The sequence below is a fragment of the Tursiops truncatus genome, chromosome 18 (genome assembly GCF_011762595.2).
Source record: "Tursiops truncatus isolate mTurTru1 chromosome 18, mTurTru1.mat.Y, whole genome shotgun sequence".
Lineage (NCBI taxonomy): Eukaryota > Metazoa > Chordata > Mammalia > Artiodactyla > Delphinidae > Tursiops > Tursiops truncatus.
Genome location: NC_047051.1, coordinates 62111767 through 62135342, shown reverse-complemented (window position 1 = coordinate 62135342; position 23576 = coordinate 62111767). Strand labels below are relative to the sequence as shown.

The following is a 23576-nucleotide window of genomic DNA, read 5'->3' as shown; positions in this document are numbered from 1 at the left end:
TCAGGTTACATTAAATTGCAGAGATTTGTTGTAAGGATGTTTATGATTTCACACAGATTCTCATCTCAGTAACAGATACCTCTCAACTTTTGAGCTCCTCTATTTTACTCACTGCTTTAGCTTCCATGGTTCCAGCCCCTAGTAATTGTCTTCTTTCAAATCCCTCTCTACTTTATACCTCATGGCACTTGTGTGGAACATAGAGTCTCATGGATTCTGCCCTTCCCTTCCCTTCTGCCCCACCATCCACTGCTCTTGAATTCAACATCTCCAGAGAGAGATTTGTTCACTACTCCACAATAATCACTATCAAGTGATTGCTGAGTGAAGCTCATGACCAATCTCAATACTTATAAAGAAAGATATTATCTTTTCCTAGTTAATAAGAGTCATGTTAATCAAATGGTTACAAAAAGGCACAATGAGTACTTCTAAAAGTGAAATGAAAATTGTGCACAGCCTATTAGATTATCAGTGCAGGTAACTACTACCTCTTTGGAGAGAAGCTCTGAATCCTTTGAGTTTATAAGATCCAATTCTGAAAGATGTCTTCAAATGGTCCTGTCTTCTTATTTAAGTCCCTTTTGCTCATAGAAAGTTTCTAATGTCTGCTCTACTATTGATGAACTAAAACATACCAGATATAAATAGCACTATGGAGGCATTTGTATTGTTTACTGGTTTCTTCATCAATATTCTTAGCTCCCTGTGGGGGAACCCTATGAGCTCTGTCTGTTGTTGGGCCATCTTTTCTAGGCTGTTAAAGGAGCAGTGGGTCTTAGAATATCCGACCATGGTGAGCCTCCAAGAAAGCTGAACTACCAAGTTTTATAGAATGCCTTTAATGACATCTAAATAGCCTAATTCCTGTGCTTCTAAATAAAATAACTGTTGACCAACTTAAAATGACAGTTTTCTTCTGACAACGAATAGGGTAGGACTTCACTGGTATTTCAAGTTCACCTCAAAAGAAATGTGCTGGAACATAATCTCTAATCTAAAAGAAGTGTAAGAAAGTCATGCCTTTCGATGCAGCAACGCCTCAAGAATTTTCCAGTCTGAGTATACAGTACATATCAAAATAGCATTAAAGGAAAACGTAATTGCAATTATTAGACCCTATAGTCTCCCTTCAAAGTAACCAAGTGATGGAGGCTGAAGTGTTCCCACATGTGTTCTTGGTGAAAATGAATCAGATCAGACATTTTTAGGTGAAAAATTGAACTCCAGTGTTTATGATACAATAGAATCATGAAATGTTTAGAGCTGGAAGAAATCTCAGGGTTTATATAGTCCAATATTTTCAACTTTATTCTCCAATAGAACAATAGTCTAATTAGATTATTTTATTTCTCACAAAAAGTCATGGGGGTCAAATATATTTTAAAACATTGAATACTTTCTCCCCTTTCCTCTGCTTAGAATAACCATTCCCTCCTTCTTCATCTAGTAAATTCCTGTCCCTCTGCTAAAATTCAATAGAATCCATCAGCTCTGCTAAGAACTCTTTTGACCAAACCAGTAAAGGTGGTCACGCCATCTTCCTTGCCTCCAGAGTACTGCTTATGTGTTTACTATAGCACAGATGGTGTTGTTACTGTAGTTATCTGTTAACAAGACTATCATCACCGTGACAACTAGCTTATTCATTCGGTTAGAGTCATCTTAAATATGCATCTCTGGTATGAAGGAGGGGGTTCCACAAATGTGATGACTTAAATGCTTCCCAGAAATGCACCAGTAGAGCGTTATCACTTTTATTAGAGAAGAAACTCATTGCTAAGTTTCTATAAGGCATATTGACAATATACAAGATGTTTAATTAACATACGGTTTGAGGACTTAACTCTGAGAAAATAAGACCTACCAACATATCTCGCATAAGCTACTGAATAATATTCAGGCAGTAACTGCCCTTGCAGCTATCAGGATCAGTGGCAACGCAGTTCACTTATTGCGAGGAGAGGTAAAAATTCTACAGCACATCTCTGGCTCTCCATCTTTGTGATCTCTTAAATGCAGATAGCACTGCCTTATGTCTGGTAGGAGGTCTGCTTACTGTCACCTCTGGTCCTAGTTCAGCCATGAGGGCATCTATCTTTTGAAGGTGATTCACCCTCACTGTTTTTCCCTCTTCTCTCCTAAATCACTGAAGCAACCACACTGACTAGATGTGTTTTTAATGAGCCTATACTCGTAAAGATTCTCAGAGTCCCCAGATAAAAGAAAACATCAATATACTTTTCAAAGCCCACTCGAGTAGTGATGTCCTTAAAAATCAAGAAAACACACACTTCCTAGCAAAGTCAAGCTCAAGATACTGTCAGTTATTGGAAAAGGCAAAGAGTTGAATGAGAAGTTTAAATTTGTTAATTCAAAGGATATATATTCCTTTATCCCTGAGGAAGCTTCTTGTTAAAATGCTTCCATATAAGCAATTAACCAGTACACACACTGTAATTCCTTTCAGGGTTTTCCCTACATGCTTCTCATTTCCAAAATTGCAGAGTGACCAGCACCTGCCAGAGTGGAGTAGATATACAATTGAAGTCTTAAATTGCAGAATGTTACACTCAGTGTTGCTCTTTCCCACTGACAACAGAAAGAAGGAAAGAGCAACACAGAAATGGAGACACAGATCATCAAGGGAAGATAATGGTGTTGAAGTCATGCACGTGGTCTATGAGACTGGGGGCATTTGGGAGAAAACAATTGACTAGAAGGAAAGAGATGTGCAAGAAAATGACAATGAAACCAATACGTTGACAAAGTTGAAGAAGGACAATCAACTTGTAAAAATGCTACGTTCTGATGTAAAGTTTGTCTTGCTTGACTTTCTTAAATCTCCGGTTAGGAAAATCTTCAAGTTTGCATTAGAAATAGCACAGGAAAAGGTAGGAAAATTTAAAATATTAAAAGCAACGGTATAGGGTTAAGGAATAGACTTAGGATATTAATCAGAGGTGTGGGGTAGTGAGCAATTCCCAAGACATAGCTCCTATTAACACCTTATTTGGTTATGCAAAATCTTTAAACAAATTGGCCTCTTCCTGGAATTAATTCATATGACATAACATACTTAAAAAAGAAAGAGTACAACATCCAAATGTCAAAGTCATTCACTTCTTAGAAGGTAAAAAGTATTCTTCAGAGGAGGAAAATAACACGTTTCACTGAACTTAAAAGTGTTTTTATCATTGACTTTGACATGAACGTGGTTACTTTTGAAATGAGAGTAGAGAGTAGGAAAACAAAAGACTTTCACAACCTGATTCCAACATCTTGTTAAGGACTAAATTCAAAGATTAATGATTTTCTTTAGCATAGCTGCATTTATTGTATTTAAAAATATATTTTTGAATAGGTAGTCCCTATATATATATATAATCAAACATTCAAAAGGTACAAAAGGATATACATTGAAATGTCTTTTTCTCAATCCTGTTCCCAGAAGCTGATTTCATTCCCCAAATAAAACACCGTTACCAGTTACCATTATATACAACAAAATCTACTATATCTGTGTGTATATATATATATATATCTGTAAACAGTACCTGTTTGCATTTAAAGCAAAATTTGAGTTCACTAGAAGTTTACAAGACTGTTAACTAAGAATAAGGGAAAAAATATTAGCAAAATCAAGGGTACCTATTTTTAGGTTTTATAGAATCTTTAGAAACTTTACAGTAGTCTCCACTTATCCGTGGTTTTGCTTTTCTTGGTTACAGTTACCTGAGGTCCAAAAATATTAAATGGAAAATTCCAGAAATAAACAATTCATAAGTTTTAATTTGCACGTCATTCTGAGTAGTATGATGAAATCTTTCACTGTCCAGCCTGGGGTGTGAATCATCCCTTTGTCCATGGTAACCACACGCATTAGTTACTTAGTAGCCACCTAGCTGTCATAATATTGCAGTGCTTGTATTCAAGTAACCGTATTTTACTTCATAATGGCTCCAACGTGCAAGAGCAGTGATGCTGGCAATTCGGATATTCTCTTACTGTGCCTAATTTATAAACTTTATCATAGGGACGCATGTACAGAAAAAAAAGAAGAACCAGTATACACAGTATTTGGTACTATCCGCAGTTTCAAGCATACACTGGGGGTCTTGGAACGTGTCCTCCTTGGATGAGGGGGAACTACTGTATTTTATCCTTAGTTTAAAATAGTGACGTTATCACAAACTATACCATTTTCTTCATGAGCTAAAGTATGGAATATGTAACAAAATTTTGCATTAAAAATCTTGTTTTTAATGTTTTGTACAATTCAATATAACTCTGGCAACTTGCAACTCCACGCTATTGGGATGATTTCCTAAGAATAAGCAAAATGCACCTCTTCCGCTGGTAGGATCTCCCTCTCTTTGGTTCCTAGCCTCCCACCTGCAGATACAGGATCCCTGATATTAGCAATGAAGGACACAAGAATTTCTAGACCCAAATGCCATACTTGCTACTATCTGGGTTGGAATTTGGGGTACCAGTTCTGGTTGGGAAATGTGTCTTATTTATTGTGTCTGAGATTCTATCTTCATAGTGATCTCATATGCCAAGCTTTAGATGTAAGTTCTGTTTCACTCTTAAACTGGGATCCTCTGTGCCCAGGACTGGCTTTTCCCAAGGGTCAGCTGTGTCTCTGTGTGGCTTGACATATCACTTGTGCCTGAATCCCCCGTGCCGTCACTCTCCTGTCTGTAGAGAATCCTGGTAACTTTGCAGAGAGGTAGACTGTTTAGACAGACTGTTAGTGGTGACTATACTTTCTAAATACTGTTTCTCCCTACCCTCCTGCCATGTTTAACTTGTGGCACCTATAACTAGATCCACCTTGGCACAGACATGTCAAGTTTAAGGTTACCATGCCTTTTTACAGTAAACTGAATCATACCCAAACATGCCCAAGTAAGAATACCAAAGCATAGACTTAGTCATGAAATAACGATTACCACTGGAAATATAATAAAATATAATTTTAATAAAATGAATCCATCTACCAACTAGCTAGAGTCCAGGGAGTAGAAAAAGCTACAAAGTGACGGTAGAGTCTCCTTAACTTCCCATTATTAACATATAAACTTTCACTTCAGAAACAGAGTTCAAATACTTCATTTCAAGGTAATTTGATTTGCTTTCCTTGTGGGAGAAACTACAACTTACTAAAGGGTTGGGGCTGGATTCAATCCCAGCTCTGTCTCTTACAAGCTATGTGAACTCAGACAAATTACTTACGTCTTTAGGCAAGAACTTCCTCAGCTAGAAAACAGGAATAATAATAGTAATACCACCTACCTCATTGGATTGTTGCGATGGCTACATGGGATGTAAAACGCTTTGTGCCTGGCACAAAGTATAAATAAATATCAGCTATAATTTTTTGAATGTATGGGGATGATCATATTTATTGGGCAAGAAAATTAATTCTGGCTCAAAAGAGAAGCAAGGGAATGCAAAACCTTTCCACTTACCAGAAAAACCTCATGAACGTTATATGGCTCATGTGGCAAAGAGTGAAAGCTAACCATGGGCCAGGCATTAGCACAGGTGCTTTATGTTTACTGTCTCACTGCAACACTCTACGAGGCAGCATTTGTCATCCTAATGGTCTGAGATGGAGAAACTGCAGTTCCATCAGGCTGCCCACAGCCATGGAGGTAGAAGCAGCAAAGCAGGGCCTGGGTTCGAATGTCTGACAGTCCGAACAGAGCCAGGTCACAAGGATACGCAGCCTACGCCCTGCTCTGTAACCACTGCTTTCTCTTTCCCTTCAGCCCGCTAGGGACAGTAAATAAGTCCTTTCCTCAGTTTATCACGCACCGCAGGGGAAAGGCTCTATCACAAACGGTGGTTTAGGTAGGAAAATAAACTTGGGTTCAGCAAATTAACTTTCAACGTAGCTTTCAATGACTAAGGTCTCAGGCTACTAAATTTGGAATTTCGGAAACCCGCTCCAGCAAAGAACAACAGCTGCTGCTGGATCCCAATGCACACAAAGAACAGCAGTTACAGTATCTGGGCCAGCAGCTACCAGAGAAACATCAGTAAATAAGGGGAAAGTCCCCACGCAATGTGACCCTTCAGAATCTTCTCTCCAAGCCAGCTCTGGGTGGCTCAAAGGTACCTACACAAAGAAGGCAAATGGCGTATTTTTTTTAAATGTCTGTTCAGGCAAGGAGCTGTGACCTCTACTCTCTATTGGTGGAATGGATGCTGACATTGCCAGCTGGAAGTAAATGGAGATTTTAATTGAAACACATGCAACTATCTACAACTGGGGCTGGGGGGAAGCAAACCAGAGAGTCTTTCTAAGTTATCTAATGAGCACCCAGCATGGCTCAGCTTTCCACAAATGATCCTCCATTATCCTGGGCTTGTTTTGCAAACAAATACTCAAAAAGAAAACCTTTCAGCTCTTGTACATTTGGCACTGTTTCCCAATACCAGCTCTATTAGCTAATGTAAAATACAAAGTGTAACTCAGGATCCTGTTTATTTTTGTTTCCTGGGGAAAATGGAAAAGAAAACAATATTGGGACATAAGAACTGCAGTTGAAAAAACACAACAATGGGTTACTCAATATGGTATAATATGCAATTATTGATATAAATGCAGATCGATCTCATTTAAAAGTATTTTTCATAAGCACATTTTTCTTTATTTTTAATACTTAAAACAAATATCCTCTATTCCTCAGACCCTAGTATTCCAATGGGAGAAAGTAATTATAGTCTTTAAATTAAGTATCTTATCACCTACTAAAGAGAAAGGTCTTCTTCAATTTGAAATGCTACATATCTAGCATATGGTTTACTCCGTGTGCTGGTGTTTGTTTAGATGTCAAAAATTATTTTGTGAAGAAAAAATGTTATTAGTCACCATTGCTCAAGTTAATTAGCCTTTCTAAAGGTTACTGACGCTTTATTTCTTTCAATATATTACTTATGTTAAAGAGATATTGTTGAGATATTTGACAACAGTGATGTCTCTTTATTGTTGTCCAAATACTAAGAAAGATGTTTTACAATGGACAATGAAAGCAGAGAATAAAGCCACATTTAAGGTATTACATTAGCAAGAAAAATAGCTGAACTTTCTGCTTTGTTATCAAGGTAGCTTTTATTAAGCTCCCACTAAATCATAGTACTATGCTATTGAGCAAAGTTCTTATGAGGAAGGAAAACATATTGTTGCTTTTTAAAAAAAAAAAATCTATTCTTCAACTTTGCCTAAAACTGATGACCCTTAGAACATACTTCATTCAAATGAGGAATGGAACAGAGCAGAATTGGATTCATCCAACAAAAGGCCCTTAATGAAGAACCTTAGTCAGAAGATGGCTGCACTCCCTAAATCAAGTTCTGGCATTTTCTGTGTAGACTGTGTAGTGAAGGAACAGCGTTACTCATTGGCAAGAAATACATTTAGGTGTGCAGGTGATGCCCGGTTGATGTTTATGCCAAGGAATCTTAATGTCTTGGCCTCTTAAAGAACTCTGCACAGATAGACTTGGTTCAATATTAACCACAGTGAGTGAACCTGGGGTAAGAGTTACCATTAGTTATCCAGTGATGCATCATTCATTCACCACTGGCAGCAAGCCAAGAGCACACCATGCTATTGTGGATCAGTCCGTTTCTAATAACTTGAACCAGTGGAGATTTTAGCTGCATTTAAGAATTACACATTTTAAATGAGGATTTAAGGGTGTTAAAAAAGCAACTCTGAAAAACCAACAGCAATTTAATAAATGCTATATAAATGTACAAGAAATAAATATGAATGTCTTTATATAATGTAGACTTCTTAATGGAGCTCCAGAGGCTCTGGGATTTCTGTGATAGAAAGGATTTGAGTGCACAGAGATATTTGTATTCACCAGCCCCAACGATCTAGATAGTAAATCAGCTGTATACTAAATTGTTACTGAGAAAGTTCACCTCATTACATGAAGTGGGCAATTATCATTAGTTATACGTCCACTACTGTTGCTGATTGGAATATTTATAGCAGGGTTCTTGTCCTATATATTTGCATGTAACGTTGTTGCAGGAACTTTTATGCTAGATATTTGAAACAGAAATTTAACATTTTATTAACTACAACAATAGGAAATTTAACAATTTTAAATACAAATTCGCTTTTGAAATTGGGACCTGACACACTCATGAGAAAATTTCCACAGGACAACTCATTTCAAGGGCTGAGATATGTTGTATGCAGAAGGGTTTTAGGAAAGGTAATGTTCATTTCATAATCCGATGAACCATTTAACATTTTCTGTGATTCTAACAGTAACACACATTCACTGTAGTGAGAAACCTGAAAGTAGGATAGCAGAAGAAAAGTCTATACTTAAACCTACCATTCCCCACAAATCACTGTCGAAACTTTGTGCTCTGAGGCAGAACCAACATTTTCGCAGTCCTAATGTAAAGAATTCTCATGCATGCACCACACATGAATCAAACTCAATCACAGATGCCTGGAAGTTCACTGTTCATTTACAAATATTATTATACAGATGCTCACACTGAAGGATCTAAGGAATCAACTGAGTTCATTTTGTTCTCTAATCCACATGTCTGCTGTCAGCCATTAATTAAACAGAACAAACTCCACAGTGTAAACTTTGTTAGTTGTTGTTCAACAGGGATTTTAACTTTTGTCAACAAAACTACAAAATCAACAGTCAACTCAATTATTTAAATGAAAATAAAAAAGAACACCTGTTCATTTTCAGAGAATAGACTGATTTTTCCACTTTTTAAACATACTCAAGGACCTTAATAATGGGTCCAACTCCTCTTTCGTTCAAGCACCCTTTGTTCCACAAACAGAATTAAGCCTGTATTCTTAGATTCCCCACCTCCATGCCTTCCTTCACATTTACACATCCTTCCGAACTGAGGTCCAAATCCTTCCTAATTTCCAAGACAGTTTTCATTGTGTCTTTTCACAGAGTTGTTTACAGTCTCCCCATCATGGAGTAATTTCATTCCCTTCTACCACTTTCTCTGTATTTTCACTCATGGCACCAATCTGCGTTACTGCTACTTAGGCTCTTGTCTAGGTGGCTCTGGGGGACTGTCAGTTCCTTAAGGATAACAACGTAAGCACAATGATGATGACCAGAGTGAAGAGCAGGGGAGAGTCAGCACGGGCTTCCCTGGTGGCGCAGTGGTTGAGAGTCCGCCTGCCGATGCAGTGGATACGGGTTCGTGCCCCGGTCCAGGAAGATGCCACAGAGCGGCTGGGCCCATGAGCCATGGCCGCTGAGCCTGCACATCTGGAGCCTGTGCTCCGCAATGGGAGAGGCCACAATAGTGAGAAGCCCGCATACCAAAAAAAAAAAAAAAAACAATACTCACTTTTTGCTAGACTCTCCCTAGGCTCCTCATGTATATCTTCAAAACTACGATTATTACAGTCATTTTGAAAAGAGAAAACATGGAACCCAAAGATTTCAAGAAACTTCCTAGGTTACTTTAACAAATTGCAAATCTTATATTTGAAATCTAGTCTGCTGACTCCAGTGTCTGTGCTGCTTACATGGCTTTTTTAAAAAGTAATATTTGCCATAGTGTCATGAACAATGTAGACCCTTCCTCATCTATGGGGAATGAATGAGTGAATAAAGAAAAATATGGAGGGCTGGCATTAAGCACCTAGAATCTACATGGAAAAAAACAGACTCCTGATTTAGAAGCATCAAAGGGAAAAATAATCTCAAACACTGGAAAACAGAAGCATACATACTTCTGGGGAATGTATTTAGCAATTTAAAAATGTATAACACTAATATGAATTAAAGTTTGTTCCCAAACTTCTTTGATCTCAGGACACAATCCAGAGTTCTATGCACCAGAAAAGAGCTAAACCTTGAAACTGACAGGAGGTTGTGCCCATGTGCAAATCCTCTGTCTGTGGGACTTGGAACTCTCCAGGCCTGACAACGGTGATAGAAGCCACTTCCTGTAGTAAAACGTATCAGGGCACTGCGGAGCGAGTGACAGCAAGCCTGGCTGACCTAATGATCAGCTGAACAAAGTCCGTAGACCGTAGACTACTATTCCAAGAGGACATTAAAATTTGTCATATTATTTTCCTTAAATCATTACTTTGTGAGAAGGAGTCATCCTAATTACATCCTTGACCTATTCGTTAATATAAATCATGATTTATTACACCACTCAAATCTTCAGAACTACGTTGTCACAGTTCTGATTACACTCTCAATAAAGACCAACTCAATTATAGTAAAAGTGGCCCAAAGTTTTATTGACCAAATGTTATGAAGTGTAGGGAAATATTATCCCCAGAAAATAGGAAATCCCCTCCCTCCTACAGACACTGGGTTCTGCTTTTCATTTTATATTTATAAACTATTAAACACAGGAATTAAGAGTTCCAACTCTTAATTAAGAGTTCTTTTTTGAAGTTATTTGAATAAGCTTTCATGACAAACCAAATATTAGTATTATTACATTTTTACCTCAGTTTTCTCAGAGCCAGTTTTTTTTTCCCCCCAAGTGAGCATAAATTTAAAGTAACTTTTTCTTTAATGCTTTAAAGTTAAATAATCCAAGTTTTCTATAATAAACATATAATACTTTAGAATCAAAAAATGCTATTAAAAATAAGTTACAGGGGCTTCCCTGGTGGCGCAGTGGTTGAGAGTCCGCCTGCCGATGCAGGGGACACGGGTTCGTGCCCCGGTCCGGGAAGATCCCACATGCCGCTGAGCCTGCGCGTCCGGAGCCTGTGCTCCGCAACGGGAGAGGCCACGACAGTGAGAGGCCCGCGTACCACAAAAAAAAAAAAAAAAAAAAAAAAGTTACATTCTTGGCTTCAGAAAACATCACCCAAGCCAAAAAAGAAAAGAAAAAAATTGAAATGTATTTTCTAGATGGTGAAAAATAAATATCTGTTAGATCCTATAAACTAGAAAATAAAAGAGGAAAAAGAAAATAATGTTTTAGCTCACAGATATAAAAAAATTCAACTGAATTATAATTTTGATCAGCAAAAGATTAAATGAGTTGTGGATCTGGAGTGTAATTCACTGTCAAAATCCGAAGGAGAAAAGAGAAACTTGCTTAATGTGTAAAATCCACCATTTGGTCAAAAGATGCTTGAATCCCACCTTACATAGTGGGGACGTTTTATTGGCAGACTTAAACTGACTTTGACGTGATAAAGCAAAGATTTAAAAGCCGCTGTCATTCTTCTCTGACTCAGATCTACATCCTGATCACTGATCTCTCAACTCCACTTAACCAGTGATACTCAAAGTGTGCTGACCCGGAGATGTGAGATGCTTAAGCAAAATGAAGATTTCTGAGTCCCTAGGGGACCACAGAATCAAAATCTCCACTGTTTGAACACACAAATCTGTGGGTTAACTGGTCTTTCAAGTGACTAGTGTGTACCTTAACCCCACCGTACTCATGTGTATATACCTGTGTGTGTGCGTGTGTGTGTGTGTGTGTGTGTGTATGTGTGTGCACTCATCCTGCTTTTTGAGGTAAGGGCCTCTATTTCCACTCCAAATCAAGACTATCTTCATTCTGGGAATTTAAAATTAGTTCCATTAAATCCACTGGAATAAATGCTGCTCAAATCAAATATGACTTCCAGGTTTAGGGACCCTAAGAGTTAGTAGATAACTAGAATTCAAGGCTTCCTATTTTCTTCTATCGTATTTATTATAGGAACTTAAGTAATTCATCGGACTGGTCTGTGCCCTTGGGTCTGTGCAGGTCGGTACCACAGTCAGACAACCCTGCAGCATTATTCAATATGCTCCACATTAAGTCAAGTATAGGAAGATAAAATAGAAATAGGAAACTTAATGAGCTTACACTTCAAGAGGGACTACGCAATAGATCATACTTTTTTTTAAAAGAATAGTATTAAAAGAACACTACTAAATAAGTGAAAATGATAAGATGTCAACTACACAAGCACTGAGGAGAAGGAGACAGGAGGGCAAGAGGACCAAAACCTGTAATGACCACGCACTGTTCTTTCAAAAGGAGAAAATATGCAAAGAAATTTTCAGAAATAAAGAATAGGTGGAGAAGTACAATTTCTTCCAGCATGGAAAAGCCTTGGAGGCCCAATTTCCTGCTATCTTCCTTCAAAGATTGCTTTTCATTTTCAAGTTGTTTGGACTCAGTTTAACCACTAGGTAGGGAGGAAACAGTGTGAAGATCATGTACTACTATATATAATCATCTGAAGAACAATATTTGTCCATTTAATGAATATAAAAAACCCTTTTGAAAGAACAATAAATGGAAAATTCTGAAAGTGTAATCAGTACTTTTTAAATTTGTTTTACAGTTTCTCTGAGTGTCGTGAATCATGCAGGCTTATTAGCTGGTTACCAACTCTACCTCCACATGTGGGATCAGGATTCTCCTCCTGTCTAATGGAATACATGGAATCATATGGAATTAACTGTTCAGACAAGCTGTCTCTTCCTTTGGGTTTGCTAAAATGCCAAACTCCCAGAGCTCATGCTGGTTGTCATTCAACCGAGAATCACTGGAGGACTACCTAGTGATATAGAAATGTTATTTACAATGCATTTATAATATATGCTTTATATTTTCTTCTGAATCTTGCCAAAGTTTGTGTTTGAATAATCTGCTTGTCTTGCTGTCCATACATCTTCTAACCAAGAGTTTGACATTTTGAATCACACTTAACAGGAAGATCTAAGGATTAAGCCTCATTTTAATAGGTCTGTTCCTGTGGATAAACTAGAGATGCCACTTCTAGCAACACAATAATAAAATGTTGGGTGGAAGCAGAAGCTAAGTGGCCGTGACCTGAGTTAAAAATCTCTATAAGTTGTGTTCATCTCTGAAATTTGAAAATGGTATGTCCTGTGTAATTTACTACTGTTGAATTCGCAAGACAGAGTTGGCAATACCTGTTGGCATTGTTCTATATCTAGAATGAATTCACAGTCTGGAAATCTTCATCCTGTATGTGCTCAAGTCAGTTCTCTCTTTTTTAAAAAAAATTTTAATTACATACATTTAGAAATCACCCAAAAGTGAGAACATTATAATAAAGCCCCATGGACTCATCAACTAGCTTCAACCGTTATCACATTTATGCCCATCTTGTTCTTTCTATCTGCCCACTTCAGGGACTCCATCAGGACAAGGTACGTCATTTCAGATAAAGATTCATCTGCACAATTTTCTTTTGAATCTTAGAAAAGCATACAAACACTTTTCTTATTCCTTTACCCTGTTATTTGTTTGGAAAAGGGAGATGTTACATTGTCTCGGTGAAGGAAGAAAGCCCGTTTTTATTCCAATTCCATATCACTTGAGAAATGATACGAAATTCCAGTTAGAGAGTGAGGGCTTATACTGTTTCCCACTGCACATCACACCTAACAGGAGATAATGAGGTCTCCGTTATCTTTACACACACCATGCAGCTGAACCAGTCCACACTGAGCTACTGTGTTCTCAGGTTTGAAGACAAAAATGTTTCCACTGAGCTCTAATTTACATACCATTAAATATTTTTCTTGATTTTCATTAAAATAAGAAAACCTGTTTTCTCTATCCAGTGGCAGATCAATTCAACTGAAATAAAATTTCTCCTGTAATTTAGCCATACTTACTCAAAGGATTAGTGAGCCACTGTCAGGGAACAGACACTTGTCTGCTCATTAATATTCAGGACCAAGACCCCTTCTGGTAGGCTGGTTTCAGCCTCTGATAGAGTAATACTTGAAAGAAATCGGCTTGTCTGTGAAACAGCTGCTCAGCCAACCCACCATACAAGGGAATTGGTGATAATAAGATGATAATATTACAACTACGCTGAGAGCTTTATGTTTTCAGTTACTCGAAGGTGTGTGGTACGGGTATAACAATTAGAAAATGATTGGTAGTCCATCACACAGGACACACAGCTGCTGATCAGTGGTGTTTCGTTAGTTTTGAAAGATCTGTCCAAAGAGAAGAAAGAAAGTGAGAGACAGAGAGAGAGAGACAAATTTCACTAGTACAAAGATCTGGGTTCTTGGTGCACTGCAATTTAAAGAATGCCCTGCCATGGATCATCTATTCCCACATCTCAAGCCCATGGAAGGCATCTGTGATTTATAAATCTGCTTACTAGTTCTGGCGACGCTCAATCCCTGGCTAGCTGATTCTTGCTTTTGGAAGGTCTGCCCTTTGGGAGAATTGGCAAATTACTTTCCAATGCCAGTGAGACCATTTCTCCAATTTCTAAAACCCAATTCAGCACATCCTGACTTCCAGAGGCGTGTCTTCCAGATGAAATACATGTCATTGAGGTGGTGGCCCAGCAAACTTCAAGGAGGCATTTGGCTAATTACTTCCTACGCTGATTAACATGATAACCCTTACGAATTACAGTTAGCTTGTTATTCTGTACAATAAACAAGGGGGCTAGTAGCAAAAGAAATGGAAATATCACGTCTATTTATTCTTGAATAATATCATGGAAGTGGTGTGTGTGTTCTGAGTGTGCTTGTTAATGTGCTAGGATATGGGACGTAGTCTATAACGGGTGTGTTTGCCAAACTGTGCTTTATTTAGAAATTACTTATTACTCTCAAATTCCTAGAAAATCTGCCTCCCCCCACCCCTGCCCCCCTGCCAAAAATATATATATATACCACATGTCAACGTGGAAGGTAAAACGTTGTTTAAGGAACAGCAGTCAGTCGAGGACTGTGGTAGATTAGGATGTAGAATATCCACTCCTTCCCCCATCTCCACACCTCCATGCGGATTCTATACACCCTGCCTGTCAATTTTGGGAATCACCATGAGATCTGCCTTGGTCAATGGAACCTGAGAAGACCGCCTGCCAATTCTAAGCTAGGTCCAAACTCCACCGTGAGAAGAACGTAGGCAGAGAGCTGTTTCCCAAAGACGTCTAGAACAGACCAGACCAGATCCGTGGTTTAGAGGCAGGCCTAGCTGAGCACAGGCCAGAACAGCCAAACTCCAGCCAACCCAAAGACGCATTCAAGGAAAAAGACACGCTTCTTGTTCATGCCCTGAAATGTTGCGGTTAGTTGTTACAAAACAATAGCGGACGGATACAGGACCAAAAAGGTTTCTACAGGTTATCTACGTCATAAATGTAGGCCGAATGTCAATAAGGTAACACTGTTGGGGGACAATCAACGGTAACTATGTTTGCACGTCCCAAGGACTCTGTGGACATGCAAACAAAATCTCTGGTGCCTGTCACCTCTTTAACCATCACCACCTTAAGTCACTCTTTAAGGGTCCTGTGTGTCCCACCTTCCAAAAGTCTTCTCTGGTGCCTCTCCATAAAATACTTGACTCCTTCCTTTCTGTTTCCATTGGACTTCTACTTTATGGTATAGTTGATTCTGCTTCCTTAGTGTTAGTTTTATACTTATGTCTCCCCAACAAGGTACACTCTGTGACAGACTGACCATATTTTAGTCACTATTAGTCATATTTGTATCTACTATACACTTAGTTAAGTGCCTTCTATACAGTAGGTTCTGAATAAATGTTTCCAAATTGAAATCTCACTCACACACACACACACATCACCCATGTGACAGGAAATACAGAAGATTCTACTACCATAAGGAAAACAACTTAGGAATTTTTGCTTCTCAAATAAGTGTATTCTGTGAGAAAATTAGACCATATTTTAAAGATATTATTACATTATTGTCACCTCTACAATATATAGATGAGAAGTGATATTTAAAAAGAAAACACATGCAGATCTGCAGCACAAAAATATTATGCCGCCATGTATAAATTATTCCCGCATTCAGTAAAAATGAGAAGTCTGAGGGTGTTACCATAGAATAAGTTCTTTGGGAGGATTGAAATTACTGCTCAACGTTTTTTTTTAATTTGCTTTAAAAAATATACTTGCTGCCAAAATCTCCAGACAAATGTGTATCATTAAAACACGTAAATAAAAACCAGGAAGGAGGGTAAAATAATAAGGCCGAGAACATACTAAACAAAAATCCTCATATCGAGCTTCAGATGTGAATAAATACCAGCTCAAATAAATCTGAAGAAAAAACTGCCAAAAGAAAATACCCCTTCAACTAAATGTTCCTGCCTCTGAATAATCTATACTCCATACAGGATTCTGGAGAAGAGGGTACTGGTACCTACATCGAGAGAGAAGCTACCAGGGCTTCGTGAGGTGAGAAAAATAAATAATATGCCTTCATTGATTTAATAACATTTTTTTTTACACAAAACACTCACGTCCCTTTAATTTAGGGATGACCTTCAATGGAATAAAAATATGGCTAGATTCTTTACCTAAAAAAATATGGCTAGATTCCAAAAATATGGCTAGATTCTTCTCCAAAAATATGGCTAGATTCTTTACCCACCAATATCACTATTTCCTTGTTAAAAGAATATCAGTAATTTTTAGCCAGTGTCCACTCAAAACAAATAAAAGCTGAGTTAGAATTTCAACTGAATATCGACTTGCTATCACATTACTATTTATAAATCTGATGTAAGTCAAAAGCATCAAGTTACAGTCTTGGTTTCATCTTTCTTGGTGGAAACTTGGCAAGTCATTTACTCTCTCCGGGCTCCAGGTTCCTTGAGGGCTGGACTATATTTAGATGGGTAATTTTCGTTTCTTAAGGATAAAAAAAAAATCTCTTTCCACTTTTCTCTGTAAGACATTTCCACCTCCTCCCCACAATTAATGGGACAGAACCGGCAGCGGGAGGCAGAGAAAAAGATGTGGCTGATGGTGAAATCTCAGCACATTTGGGGGCTGGAAAGCACGAGAGAGATTATGGGGTAGTTACAGCTAAGAGCAAGGATCCAGGAGTGCTCAGCCTGGGATGGGTTGCTGACTCTGCCATTGAGTGTCTGTGTGGCTTTGCCCAGCAATTCACTTGTGTTAAGTAGGTTAACATCTGTAACGGGCAAGGAACATGGCCAGATGTTGCCTATTATCACCATTAATATTATCAGAGTATTGGATTGTTCTCCATTTTCCTAGGATCCTAACAAATTAGACACTTGGAAGCATGACAGCCATTAGGATTTAGATACAAATACCAATAGGACAGGTCAGACAGTTACTAAACACAAAAATGCTAGGAAAATGAGTGGATACACAAAGATGCCACTTTTTCTGTATTTTTATATGATTTGTTTATTTGTTTATGTACTTCTGGCTGTCTGGGGTACTTGGCAGAGGTGAGAAAGGCAAGAAGTAAGGCAACAGAGTTGTGATCATTCTTCCAGGTGTACCTGGCTGGGTCTTCATCCATAATTTTAACCACTGGGTGTGTTAGAAAACCTGGACTTGGTTACAGAGCAAATTGAGAGCATCCCTGTGTATTCTGAGGGAACATTTGCGGTGGCCAGGCCCTGGCCAACAGGTGAGGGGCTTGCAGAGATGTGTAACGGCAGCCAGAGGTGGAGATTTGGCCAGAAAAGGCAGAACAAACAAACAAATAAAAACCTTGCAAGATACTTGGAAAAGTACCAGTGCCAAGAACATAAACTTTTATTTTATATATATTCATCATATTTCAACTCTATGTTGAAAAAGAAAAAGAGCTACTCAGTTATAAGGAAATTCTCTGCCAGAGAGGGAAAATTTCTGCAATTGATATTATATAGTTTTTCAATTCACTGCCTCTCAGCTACCCTTTTTTTCTATTCATTGCCTCTCAGCCACACATTTCGGCTAATGGGGCTATGGAACAAAGCTGGGCCATTTAAGAAAGTTGGGGAAAATTCATATTCATTCAGGTTTAGCTTCTGACCATGCAATGAATATTTATAAATTTATACAGTATCTTCTAAATATTACTAAAGATATTCATAGAAAATGGGAAAGAATATGACAATAAATATAATCTTATGTTCTGTTACACGGTTTTGAATTTCAAATTTTAAAAGTCACCTCTGCCCCAAAATGACAAGCTAAATGGAATCAAAATATTTCTAGTATAATAAGGAATGCCAGGACTATAGACTAATGATTAACAGTGATAGAATCTAGCCTCTCTGAATAGAGCATGGACTGAATCACATATATTAGGTGCAATTTAATTAGTTGCTGTACTTATTGAAAATAGGAAGGAAAGCGGTCACCTTCTCATATGATACAGTCGTCTTTCATATAATAAAGAACACATAGCCAGCAAAGACCTGTAAAATTCAGATGAGAAATCAAGATCTCTGAGAAAGTGGGACCAGAGGCGGAAATGCAAAATGAACACGTTGGAATCCAGAGATCCCAGCAATAATGCAAAATGACCCACAGAATAGGAAGCTACTAAAAATAAACCTGAAGTCTCTCAAAGCACCATTGGTCTCATCTGGGAAAATAAAACTCAGAGGGTAACATTCCACAGCTGATCCCAGACAGGGCTCCTCGGCACACCAACTGACAGTCATCAATAAATGCCACGAGGAAGTGGTTAAAGAAAGGTAAGGGGACAAATGGAAAACTGCCCGCATGAATGCACCAGCGTTCCTGAAAGGTGACTTAGCAGGATCACCTTTGTGGGATAAGAAGATAAATCATACAGTTGCATGGCTGACCTTCATGAAATTGCCTAATGAAGGATCAGAAATTATAATGGTGACTCTTTAATTTATACATTTTTATAATTTTTTTAAAGATAGCTCTTCAAAAGCTGAGGTCACCAGGATCACATTTAGATTTTAGCTGAAAGCTTCCTTGAAAAAAATCTTCTCTCCCATCCCAGCCTAATGCAACTATAATGAAATGCACTGTTGTTAGGGAATTCATCACCCTCTACGTCAGATTGAATCTTAGCAAAATCAATGTCTTGTCAAACCAATTGACGTAATACCCTTAAGTACATTAGAAAAATTTAAAACGTACCTGTACAGAGAGAGAAAGACGGAGAGAGAGAGAGGGAGAGAGAGACAGAGACACAGACACAGACACACACACACACACACACACACAAAGAGAGAGTGGTTTCTTTAGTAAGAGTAATGAGATCTGGGGTTACCAATTATAAATTCAAAAATATTGAAAATCATTGATAGGAGAATACAGGAAGTACCTGGCTCAGTCTTGCTGAATAGCTTTACTCATTAAAAAATACAAAATCAACTCCCCATAAATCTACCTTAAGTCTAATATTTTTATTTAAAGGAATATATATTATGTACTGTGAATACTGCTCTGGAATTATTCCTACTTAATTTTGGAGCACAGCTTTATAAAAGCCCTAAGAGTTGTTTTCTAAAGAAGTAGGTAGAAGTCAGAAGCAGCAGATCACCCTCACCTGCTTTTTGTAACAAAGAATAAGACCTTTCAATTTGCCTCAGTTTGAACCGATACATTACAGTTCCTCAAACACAGGAGCCCCTTCAGGGGCTCCTGAAGGTCACTGGATTTGTAATCTGTCAATCAAGGCCAACTCCCAAGTACTCCTAGTTGCATTTAAGGGAACAACATTTGCAGCATCAATTCTAAATAAAGTTATTTTCATATACGTCCACATATACAGTTGAACACAGAGCGAGAGACAGAGGAAGAATGTGAAGATGCTGAAACATACTTGCAAAAATATAAGTCCCTTTAATTACACGGAAAATGTCACGTTATCTTGAGTACTGAAACACCACCAGGTGGACCAGCCTTTTAGAACCTGGAGCACTGATTTAAAGAAATTGGTGTGGCCAGTTTAAAACAGCAATGAAACAGAGCATTTTGCCTACTACAGCGAGTATTAAAAAAAAAAAAAATCCCAAGAAAAAAAAGACAACTTTGGCAAGGTTTTTCTGAACTGGCTTTGTTGTGCATTGATTGGAAAGGCTGGAGGAAATGAATGAAGGTTCTGTTGCCCTCGGGCAACTTCCTAAAACCAAAGGCGCACAGAGAAGGGTCCCTACAATTTGCAAGTCTGGTTTACAAGGAGCCATAGTAAGGTGCATTCATTTCACAGAGCACTGACAACTTTCACCACCTAAGAATATTATCTTTATCATTTTTATTGTTCATTCAGTTGATAAAAGTCAGATTGCTTTTGAATATCTTTCTGAGGCTCTGACGGGAAAATTCAATGCTGAAAACCTAGTAATAATTACTTTCACCCTTTGTGCTTTCTAATACAAAATGTTTATTTAACAAATAGAATACAGAAATGCAGTCGACTGCTTATTATCAAGAAATAAATGAAGGGTCTAAACCTTCTGCTGGATGCATTGCAACTACAATATAAAATGTAGTTATACTATAGGAAGGGAAAACTCTAAAATAAAGGAGTCTATGTCACTGGGCATTTTAAAACAAGCCTGTCCTCTTAAAAGTGATGTTCTATTTCAAATAATTTTAAATGACATTTAATGACTTCAAAGCAAATCCCTAGATGGAAACTGAAGACAAGCTATGGTGTGACAAAACCTGACTTAGAATCACTCTAATAATGAGAACGTAAGCCAAATCATTCAGAATAAATCTCACAGGCGAACCACAAATGCCAAACAGCTCTTTGTTAACTCAGGTTTTTTCCAAGACATAAAAATTGTCAAGAGCGCTCATACCTTTTCTAAAAATAGACACAGTTATAAATGTTTAAGAAGGAGAGAAAAGCTTCCACTTAAAGAAAATGTTTTTCATATAATATCAAGACTCTCGCATCGAAAAGCGCACCCAGAACAACGAGAAATAAAAACTGTCACCTACCATCAAATTTCTTGTGCCTGGACACGAAAGTGGTGCGCACAAAATGACTCGTCTCCTCCACCAGGTTTTCAAACTCCAGTTTGCTTTGCTGGCTTAGCTTGTCTTCCATTTCCGTGGTGCAGCACGTGTACTCCTGAGGACAGATTCTTAAGTGTTCCCCTGCAAGGAGTACGTAAACGTCAGCATGGAATGATAAGGGGTTCAGGGAGTTTGCTCCTCTGACATCTCCCTCAAATCCTGGGGTCCTTGTTCCACCAGCCCCCCAGCCCTCCCCATGAACTTTTATCTGGGCCTCAGGGTATCTAACCTTCCAAATACTCCAGACTGAAGTTGAACCCACCCCATGGTTTGAATGTCTATGACCCCCCAAAATTCATATGTAGAATCCTTACCCCTAAGGTGATGGTATTAGGAGATGGGGCCTTTGGGTGGTGATTAGATCATGAATGGGATTGGTGCCCTTCTAGAAGAGACCCCAGGGAGCTAGTTTGTCCCTTCTGCCACTTAGGGACACAGCCAAAAGATGGGGTCTGTGAAACAGGGAGCAGACCCTCACCAGACACTGAATCTACCAGTGACATGATCTTAAACTTCCCAGCCTCCAGAACTGCGAGAAGTAAATGTTTGCTGTTTATAAGCCACCCAGTTTATGGTATTTCTGTTGTAGCAGCCCAAAGGGACTAAGAGACCTGACATTTAGTTCCAGCCCCTGTCATGTAAGTGAAGGTACATTAAAGACCCCAGAAGACCACGACAATTTTCCTGTTTTCATCTGAAAGGTACCCAGTAAACGCCGGGTGACAAGAGATGCAATACAGTTATAAATGTGCTTATCTTTGGAAACGCCGGGTGACAAGAGATGCAATACAGTTATAAATGTGCTTATCTTTGGAAACCTGAAGTGAGGCAAGAGACATTCAGCCCCATCACCATAGTCTGTTAGACAGCAGGGCCAAGAAAAGATGGCAATCATTCGCTGTGTTCTGTTTCTGCTCATCCGACCGTCAGAATGCCTCAGCTTTCCTCCCAGTGAAAGCAAGTGTGATTTTAATGGCTGGTCTCCTGTGCCACATGTTCCCTCGGTTAACATTTCTTGTCAGAGAGAAAATGTTCTCCTGCGAGGAGGAAGGCACTGATGGGTTTAATTAATGCTTATGTTGTATGGAAATGTAAAGCAAAAGGTAATGAAAGTTTTGGGTTTAAGTCAATAGATTTATCTCTCGATATACTGGGCCACTTCTTTTGACAATATTGCTTTCTTCGGTGCTATTTGCAAGTGGAAGCCAAGCCCTTGCTTCATGAAATTAAAATGGTCTGTTATTGCATAAAATGTGAATTTCCAATTGATTCAGCTCCGTCAGTGTCAAAAATGCTTAACGGAGCCAGCAGAAGGAAGAAGGAAAATCCACCCAACATCTTGCTAAATAAAACCAACAAATTGTCCCTGTGATTAAAATCACTGTAGGGCATGGAAAAACCAAATGAACGAGTGCTTGACGCGATGATTACAATTCATTTATAATGTTTAACAGCACTTATATAAAACTATGTCCCCATGACCCTGTTTGAAGTATAGGGTGTCTGTCTCATGCAGTTGGATGCTTTAGTGCCTACTTAAAACAACCCCAGAATAAAAAAGAATCACGGGTCTGTATTAAAGTTAGATCTTATATAATTCCTGGAAGGGAAGGAGACCATAAAATATCTTAGGTATATTTTTTTTTAAAAGGAAAGGAAAATGCATTGTACTTGAGAATGATAAACATCGAATTCAAGATAACAGTTTCCTCCCAGGAGGAATTAGGATTTGAGAGAAATGCTCAAATACTTTTATCTATAATCTTTTATTTCATAAGTTGCTTGATAGTTACACGGTGTTTATTATATTACTATCATTACTCTTCTATACATTTAAAATATTTTGTAATAAAAACTTGGAAATATGTCATTAGAAAGTAATGGCCACCACAGTGGTGACAGAAAGGAGGGCAGGTGGTAGATATTCAGAAAGAAAAAACAAGCTGCCCTTAACATTCGGAAGCCAGCCTGCCCGGTACCCACAGCCAGGTCACCGTAACTATTACACCTAAACAATCTCACAGAACACCCACCTCAGACAAGATTACCCTGAGACGAGGATGAAATGAGACAAAGCAAGGCCACGTCAAAATTTTGTCTCAGGGACTTCCCTGGTGGCGCAGTGGTTAGGAACCCGCCTGCTAATGCAGGGGACACGGGTTCGAGCCCTGGTCCAGGAGGATTTCACATGCCGCGAAGCAACTAAGCCCGTGCGCCACGACTACTGAGCCTGCGCTCTAGAGCCCGCGAGCCGCAGCTGCTGAGCCCATGGGCCACAACTACTGAAGCCCGTGCACCTAGAGCCTATGCTTCACAGCAAGGGAGGCCACCGCAGTGGGAAGCCCGCACACCGTGAGGAGTAGCCCCCGTTCGCCGCAACTGGAGAAAGCCTGCGCGCAGCCAGGAAGACCCAATGCAGCCCAAAATAAATAATAAATTAATTAATTAATTTAAAACAAATTGTCTCAGCACAGACAGAAACAAGGTGATTGTGCCATCCCCAAAGTACCTTCTCTCTCAGGCAAAATGAGCCTCTGTACTTCTTTACCGTTTACAGATTGATCTTCATCCTAGTCTCCCTCCTTGCTGGTCATATTTATTGAGATACCTTATTATAGAATTACCTCTGCTTTCTGACAGCCTCCGATCTAGGGTGAGGCCCTGCTTCTTGGAACCCTTCCCAACATCACCCACCCAAATCCAAATCCTACAGAAGAGTCTGTTGAAGTCCCTCTTACTGAGAAACCCTTTGGTTCTCCATGGT

The 23576-nt window shown here is 38.7% G+C and overlaps 1 protein-coding gene across 1 annotated transcript in view; it reads right to left on the bottom strand.

Annotated features, from left to right (window-relative positions):
* GPC6 (glypican 6) overlaps window positions 1-23576 on the bottom strand; it is a 1080872-nt gene that overhangs the window by 787646 nt on the left and 269650 nt on the right. Inside the window, exon 2 of the mRNA XM_019920897.2 lies at window positions 20735-20893. Within this exon, the coding sequence (XP_019776456.1) occupies window positions 20735-20893 (159 nt within the window). The remainder of the gene's footprint in view (window positions 1-20734; window positions 20894-23576) is intronic.